We start from the raw sequence: 8,611 nt of genomic DNA, 5'->3' as shown, positions 1-8,611 counted from the left end.
AAGAAGAAGAAGAAGAAGAAGAAGAAGAAGAAGAAGAAGAAGAAGAAGAAGAAGAAGAAGAAAGCAGCATTACAGGAGTTGGGACAGGTCTGGCTTTGAAGAGCCACTCGGGAAAACCAGGTTTCATTCAAACAGACCTGGGTTAAAAATCACCACCTGGCACACATACTATCTTGGAGTCCTGATTCCCATATCTTTTAAGTGGAAGCATTTTATATCTTCCTCCCGGAACTGTTACAAGGGTGAGAACACATATGTAAGAGCTCACGACACAGGGTCAGACACCAAGCATGGCCTGGGTCACTAAAGAACAGCCATGTGCCTCCCTGGCCTCTGTTTCCTGCCACCAACTCCATGAGGTCCCTGTCAGCCTGTTAAAGTCCGTGCTCGAGCTTCTTGGCACGGGCTTCTGGTCCCTGGAATGAAAGGACACAGTATGACTAAGAAAGGCAGGGCCAGGATAGGTACCAGCAGGTACTTCGCTCAAACTTCATTCCACAAGTATTTGTGGAGCAACTATTTCAGTCCTGCCCAGCCTCACAGGGCTTATAGCCTCATGTAAATAAGTGGTACCCAGGCTGGCAGTGTAACCTAGTGGTAGAGAGCTTGCCTAGCATGCCTGAGGCCCTGGGTTCAAACCCAAGTACTAGGGGGTAGCAAAAGGAAAGAGGGAGAAAGGAAAGATTGGATGATGGTTGGATGGATGGATGGATGGACCACTGTAATCCCAGTGCCAAAAGGTGATGTGTAGGGTAACTCAGGTATTACTCAGAGTGGTTGAGAGGTGACACTTAAGACATTCTTTCAGGATGAGAAGTCAACCATCAGTATACATGGAGTACAAGCAAAGGCCCTGAGGTAGAAGCTCAGCTGGTTCTGGCACTATGGAAAGACCAACAGGCCAGACATGTTGCATGCAGGACTTTGCTAAGGCTGGAGGGCAGGCTCATTAATCTTAAGCCCTCATAAGTCTAAGAGAGCAAACTGGCCGTAGTATAATAGAACACCTTCAAAAGAAAGCACCATACTTAGAGAAGGATGAACTTGGTGCAGAGGAGAGGCCAGTTATAAACCCAAGCAAAAGAATGGCTAAGTAGTAACCTGGGCCTGGGCAGCTGAGTCCAGGCTCATGGGAAAAGGGAGGACAGAGATCAGCAGTACCTACCTGGTACTACCTAACAGATGCCATCCCCAGCCTAGACCAAGACACAGGGAGAGCAAGCCAGAATGAGGGAGAGCAAGCCAGAATGTAAACAGGGAAATATGGGTACATAGCCATAATATAGGGACAGATCAGCCCCTACCACTCTCACCAGCAGATGCCTAGGGCATGCTAACCCCTGGAGATTCAACTTCCTCATTTATTAAGTGGACATAAGTATATCTTCTGCTAGGGCGGTGGCCTGAGTAAAATGTCTGTACACAGAAAGCAACAGGACTCAGCTCCTAATGGCAGCCAAGTTCATTTAAATTTTCTGCCCCAGGCCTGAGGAGAGTAGGAAGATGTGACAGGGATGGCAATATGGACTCTAGGAGCAGGTGCTGGAACAGAAAGAGGCCATTAATGGAAAACTGATGAGACCCAAACAAAGCCGAGTTTAGTTCACAGTAACCGACCTACACTGGCTCTTTAGTTTTAACAAGCGTATACTGATAATATGGGATGCTAACAAAGGCAATTAGCTAAGTACACAGAACTCCATACTATCCTTATCAACTATTCCAAATTAAGGCCATTAGGAAAGCTCCTTGGGCATGGCAGTGCAAGCCTATAACCCTAGCAACTGGGAGACGGAGGCAGGAGGATCGGTAGCTCCAAGTCATCCTTAGCTACATAGGGGAGTTTTAGGCTAGTCAAGGCTACAAAGACACTGTCAAGAAAGGAAAGAAAGGAAAGAAAGAAAGAAAGAAAGAAAGAAAGAAAGAAAGAAAGAAAGAAAGAAAGAAAGAAAGAAAGAAAGAAGTGGGAAAAGTACAAAGGTCAATCCATAGCACACAGTGGGTACATAAAAAATGACAGGCACGGTACGACCTAAAGTCTAGTAATTGCCTACTGTCTACCAGCACAGAGCTAGCCATTCGGCTGTTATCGGAGTCACCACAGCCCAGAGTCAGAAGACCAGTCAATGATACAAAGGACCCCAAGGTTCCAGAGGTTCACTCACTCAATGGTGACTCCGTACAGCCTTCTCTAGCCCAGATGTCCCCAGGGAACATGGAGCCGACAGCAGGTAATGCTCAAAGTGATCTTGAGTAAAGTCCGCCATAGCCAGAAGGATGTTGGTGCCTAAAAGGCCCGAGTCCCTCCGAATCGCCTCTCTGCGCCCCTCAAGATTGGACTGGCACAGAGGTTATCCCCGCGCCTAGAGCCTCTTCTTGGACTCCACCTCACAAGGCCAGTCGTGGATCCGAGACAGACAAGCGTTCTCAGCCCACACGGGGACACCAAGAGACAAACTGACTAGCCTCTGGGCAAATGAAGGTAAAGGTCCTTCCTCCCACGAGTAACAGTTTTCCTGCCTCTGGATCAAACAGGGTCAAGGCTATACTGGCCTCAACCGCACTATTCTTTTCGGCATTTTGCAAACATCGTTCACACCTATTTTACAGACATCAGACTAAGATCATCCACAACAGAAAAGGAATCGGTAGTCAGATATCCCACTTTCGCAGTCCATCCCTCCCTTTCCTTTACCCAGACATTTCTGGCTCTTAGACAAACCTCCTCCCCGATGTGGCAGGAGGGAGGGGTTCTGGAGGACCGACACCTTTCGGCCACAACAAAAGGCAAAGGGACCGGGCTATTCCCTCAGAATGACCAAACCTCCCTCTTCCAGCTGTCTGCAGTGCGGGAGCAGAAGAGATACAGGAAAGTGAAAGATTGGAACTGGGGGTTGAGGGGAGGCTCAGTGGCTCACGACCAAAAGCAGCGGGATCACGCGGCTGGCCCTCAGCCACCCGGTGGGCAACTTCGAACCTCCTAGCCTGATTCAACCCTCCCCACCGCAGGAAGACTTTAGAGCGGAGCAGAAAACCGGGAAGGAGGAGGGCGGGAAATGCAGTCACAGCCTGAGAACCTGGGCCTGGGGCCGGTGGGTTCACATCGCTGCTCTGCACCCGTAAAGGTTGGGACAGGACGAATCAGAGGAGGCGAGCCCCTCAAGACAATCTGGACCTATCAGCCCCCGGCTGCCACTGAGGGCCTGCTCCAGGGATCGGGGGCACTCACGCGCTTCAGGCCGAGGCGCAGAGGGGCGACGGGGCCTGCGAGCAGCAAGCCCAGCACGAGCAGCAGCGGCACACGGTGCATGGCGACGGTTCCCGCGGCAGCTCTAGGCACTGCGAATCCCGGATGCCTGTAAAGCCCGCGGGTAGCTAATGCAAAGCCTGGCAGCGCAGCGCTCCGCCCCGCGCCTCCGAGATTGCAGGCCCTAGGCGGGACCTCTCCGGCCACGCCCCCAGCACCGCCCGCTTCAACCCCACCCTCCACGGCCTGCTGCAGGGGCAGAGCCAGCCGGGGGAAGGGGCGGAGCTGAGGGAAGGAAGGGTAGCGCGAACTGTGGGAGGGGTGGGGCTAAGAGGACGGAGGGGCAGGGCCGAGCGCGAGGGAGGGGCTGGACGCAGAAGAATCGGGGCACAACGCACGGGTGAGTGCCGGAGGGGGTGGTTGGAGGGGAGAGGGGAGGTGATGGGCGGGACCTGTTGGGGTGGGGCTGGGCGAAGTGTTGGGGTGTGTCAGTCGCCTCTGGAGGTTATCTTCAGGAACCCAGGGGTTCCGTTTTGTTTTTTGTTTTTGTTTTGTTTTGTTTTGTTTTGTTTTATACCCTCCCAGGTCCTTCTCTGCAGAAATGCGAATCTCCCCGCCAGTTTCCCGCTTCTGTGCACGCGTGTCGTGGCTCTTGGAGTCTGGTTGCCCGCTTTAACTGCACCTACGCGCCCCCAGGCCCTTGAGGTTTTTTTGAGAGGATGGCCTCGTTAATCCTGAGGAAGCACCTGCAGCCTGAGGCTGAGCCGAGGGGGCGGTGGCGCTTATCGCCGTCCGAGGTCTTTCCTTTAGAAACCAAAGTTTACTTTCCAAAACACACGCGAAATACCAGAAATGTCAACGTTGAGAGGACAGAGGTAGCAGACTGTGAGGGCCAAATTGGTCTTCGTTGCTGAAAAGAGTTTCACAAATAGCCATATGGTGAAGCAGAGTTGGTACTTTATTAAAAATATTTTAATAGAGGTTTAAACAGGAGGCTTAAGGGGACAAAATGGTGCCCAGAACAAAGTTAAGACACACTGGAGAGTGGATTTGTGGCCTTCGCAAAGACTCGCACGTTCCCAGAGTCCTCATCCTGACTATCTACAAGATTTGGGAAAGTTTTTGGAGTTTTCTTCGCTCCACGAGTTCCTGGGAGCTCCGTCCCTGTTTCTTTATTCCATAACGAAGGTTACGGGTTGGTTCCAGAGCTGTCTTGGACAAGGCTCCAATCTGGTCAGCTAAACCAGAATCCAATGAACTTGCACAGCAGCAGCCTGAGAGCGCGTGCTTCTTGGTAAACGGAGTTTCTAGAAATATTGCTAGAAATATTTGGTAAATGGAGTTTCTAGAAATATTGCTTAACGACTGAGGATGGAGGGAGCCTTAAGCAATAGTTAATTGTGCTGGGATTCTTGCTTTTCTGCTCCAACCAGATTCCAGGAGAAGGGGCTTTTTTTTTTTTTTTTTTTTCCTTCTTTCCTCCTCCCCCCTACCGGAAGACAGGAGGGCAGTTAGCCCTGGCAGTCCTGGAACTTATTTATCCGCCTGCCCCTGCCTCCTGAGCGCTGCCTCACCACCTCCCAGCTCCTTTTTCCTTCTTATCTTTCCCGATTTTCCCCTATCTTTCTTCTGTTCGAAATAAATCGTTGCAGTCTGTCTTCAGTCTGAGCTATACTTAGAACTTCTCAGAGTCACAGATTTAGCAGGAGGTCCGAGGCACCTCTCTCCCCTTAGCGGGTGGCTGTCACCTGTTTGATAATTTTGAGCCTTGGAAAGCTGTAGGCAGTCCTCTGGGTTCATCATCAGAAAAGGGAGCACTCTCGAGCCCCAAGATTCTTGTTAGCTAAGGCTGTCCCCAACCAATAGGATGGACACTTTGGGAAGGAGCTATGCTAAAAGAATGCAATGATTGTACCTCTCTGAGTCCCAAATTATGGGGGAGAAAGGGCGGGAACGTCTCTATACCTGGGATTTTAAAACCACTGTCTTTCACCAATTCAACACCCCAGCCATTTTTGCTTTTTCTCTATGTCACTTTCTGCAGAATGTTTTTTTTTTAACTGATTCATTTTCATGAATCTCTTGAATGTGTTATTATAGAGTAAGGGTCTTGTTTCTCACTTTATCTTTCCTCATAAATGTTCCTCAAATTAGCAGAAGTGGAACTGTAACTTTTAGTTACTAATGAATAGCCAGTGCTTGACAAAACTATCAACTTTTAATGTATCTTTTAAGTTACATTTTTCTCTCATTTATTTTGTGTGCCTTTATGTTCTCCCCTTTGTTCATACTAAAATACATTTTATATAATTAAGATCTTGACATTGGCTCACTGCTATTAACTAAACTCTCCTTCATCGAACACAAATGCAAGCCAAGGACCAGAAATGAAAGCTCTCTCCCAATGTCATAGAGCAGAGTGAAAGGAAAGGTCATTTCTACTGTGGCTGATCAAAAGGTTGTAAGGGTTGCCCGTGTGGCCTGGCCTTTAGGTGGGTAGGACTGCAGTACCAACTCTGCATGCTGGTGCATCACGAGACAATAGGCAAAGTCCCTTTGGGAATTACTCTTTCATCCCCACATCCCCATCACCCACTTCCTCCTGACTCCTAACCCTCCATCTTCTCGGCCTCACACGCTCCAGCATCACGCAGTGAACTGTTTGGCCTTGGTAGTTGGAAGGTTGCTTCTCACAGCAACTTTAGAGGTGAGCAGACACAATCCTTCAGATCTATAGAGCTGTTACCTTCCCCATAAATGGCCTTGAAGAAATTCTAGAGTCCCTTGGGCACAGTGACTGGAAGGCACAGCCATAAACAAGATGGAAGGAAAGATGGGGCATCTTTGTTCACCTGGCCTGCAGTCTGGCCCTGCTGCCTACCGCTTTTAGAGAGGGGGTAGAGGCCTTAACTCTCTGACTTCAATTTTTTTTTCTTTTTCAAAATTAGGGTTTAAACATCATTAGGATGGAGGAGAATGTGTAGATCATTTGGTAGACTGTTTGCATAGCATGCCCAAGGCTCTGTGTTCCATCCTAACCCCACATAAACTAGACATGAATGCATGCCTGTAATCCCAGCACTTGTGAAATAGAAGCGGGGAGATCAGAAGTTCAAGGTCAACCTCAGCTCACTGTGGAGTTCTAGACAGCTTGGAATGCATGAAACTGTGATTCAACTAAATAAATAAGCAAGTAAATTTAAAAAAAAATGCAACCATAAGAAAGATGATTCCATGATAAGCTATCTATGGATTCACTGACAGCTTTGACAACTGGGCAAGGTGAAGGCTCTCTCCATGTCTCCCAAAGCACACCCCAGCCTCATCAAGCCCAGACTCTTAGTGCTGAGCAGTAGCAAGTAAAGAAATCAACAAGATGATACCAAGCAAGAGTCCCCAAAAGACAAAAACTCCCATTAAAGTACTGGGGAGGCTCTTGTCTTCCTGAGTCAGAGGAGAAGGTTCTCAGGATGCTGACTTTGCCTTTTATTGGTTAAAATGAGAAACATTGAGAAAGTAGCTGATCTGAAAGCCAGTGTCCCAACAATCAGGCCATGGCCTCCAACCAGGGCTGCACAATATAATACTGTGAAAAGCTGTTCTCAGAGTGTCACTGCTGGCCAGACTCCAGCCATCTGCATATCTAGAGGTGGGACTCCCCTATTAACACGCACGAAAACTGGGGAACAGAGCTCAGTGGTAGAGCACCTACCCAGGATGCCTGAAAACCTAGCTTTGATCCTGATCACCATAAAACAAACAAAGATAAAGAATGGGGCTGGGATGTAGGTAGGTAGTAATACACTTTCCTGAAGCCCCAGAATCAATCCATAGCCCCACAAAAAGAGAAATACACAAATAAATGCTGAGCACAGTAGTGCATGCCAGCACTCTTGAGCCATCTTGCCTCCATTTTCCCAAAATTTCACTTTATTTTGAGTTTATCGTTTTAGTCTGTTTTTTTTTTTTTTATTTTTCTGAAACAGGGTCTCACTCTTGGATTGATACCTGTCTCTGTCTCTCCTGTGCTGGGATCAAAAGCATGCACCACCATGCCCAGCCTCTTTCATTTTCACTCAACATTTTTACTTCATCCTTTAAGATTAGATAACAGCTCTTATCTCTAAGTCATGTGTTGATGCTCTTTTATAATCCTAGCACTCCAGAGGCTGGGGCAGATTGCCAGGACTATATGAAGCCAGTCCAGGCTGTATAGTGAGTTCCGGGCCTTAGACAACAGTTACCTCTCTAAGTCAGAACTCCTCTCCGTGGACATGAAGGCTCTGACACCTCTGACTTCAAGCAAACTCAGGGAAATAAGGTGTTACTGTTGTCTGTTTCCTTTTGTATTTAATGTATATGAGTGTTTTGCCTGTGTGTCTACCAGGTGCCTGTTCAGAAAAGACACTGCATCCCCTGTAACTGGAGTTACAGATGCCTATGAGCCACCATATGTGTGCTGGAAACCAAACCCAGGTTCTCTGCAGGAGCTGGCAGGACCCTTAACCACTGAGCCATCTCTCCAGCCATGTTCTGTTTTTTTGTTTGTTTGTTTGTTTGTTTGGGGTTTTATCTTCTTTTTGGACAATCTTGGAAATCCAAAGGACGTTTTCTCCACCTCTTCCCACACCTCTCTTTTATTTATTGGCAGGGGTCATGGCCTGAAGAATTTAAGTTAGGCTGGGTATAACTCCATTTTGAAATAAACAGTCATCTTGACTGGGAGCTGAACTCAGGTACCAGGAAATATCACAGAATATGTACTTGGCAGAAAACAAAGTTAACTCTCTTAACAACAGCCTCCAGGAGATATCACAGAATAAATACTTCATAGAAAATAGAGATAATTTCTCCTGGCAGCAATCAATGAGATTCAGTTGGGAATCGGCTGGGAAAATTCTCCCAAATGTTTCAGATATAGTTTAGAAGAATAGCAATTGTGATCATATACCTTAGGCAATTGTGATTATGTACCTCAGAGAAGGTCACCTCGCCCCTATGGCTTTTACCCAATCCTTTAACGTCAAGGCATGAACCCCCCTGCTTACTGTCATGGAAACATGTGCCCCCCTGCTTGCTGTCATGGAAACCCCCTGCTTGCAGTCTTTCCCATTAAAAACACTGCTTACTCAGGGCTCCAGGGCTCAGGATCCCACTTCTCTACTGCTGTGTCAGTGAGACTTGGGTCCCGAGTTCGATTGCTCTCATAATAAAGCTCTCTTGCTCTTGCATCGAGTCGTCTCCTGGTGGCCTCTGAGGGTCTCATGATCCTGGTATTACAGGCTCTTGTGTGCTACAGCACATGTGTAGAAGTCTGAGAACCAGTTATAAGACTTAGTTCTCTGCATCAAGTGGATATTGGGA

The 8,611-nt window shown here is 48.0% G+C and overlaps 1 protein-coding gene across 1 annotated transcript in view; it reads right to left on the bottom strand.

Moving 5' to 3' along the window:
- Gm2a (ganglioside GM2 activator) overlaps positions 1-3,440 on the bottom strand; it is a 12,625-nt gene extending 9,185 nt beyond the window's left edge. Inside the window, exon 1 of the mRNA XM_055602904.1 lies at positions 3,230-3,440. Within this exon, the coding sequence (XP_055458879.1) occupies positions 3,230-3,310 (81 nt within the window). The 5' untranslated portion in view covers positions 3,311-3,440. The remainder of the gene's footprint in view (positions 1-3,229) is intronic.
- Positions 3,441-8,611: the final 5,171 nt, after the last annotated feature.

The sequence above is a fragment of the Psammomys obesus genome, unplaced genomic scaffold (assembly GCF_907164565.1).
Source record: "Psammomys obesus unplaced genomic scaffold, mPsaObe1.curated_primary_1811, whole genome shotgun sequence".
Lineage (NCBI taxonomy): Eukaryota > Metazoa > Chordata > Mammalia > Rodentia > Muridae > Psammomys > Psammomys obesus.
The sequence above is the reverse complement of the archived record's forward strand: the minus strand, read 5'-3'. Positions and strand labels throughout refer to the sequence as shown.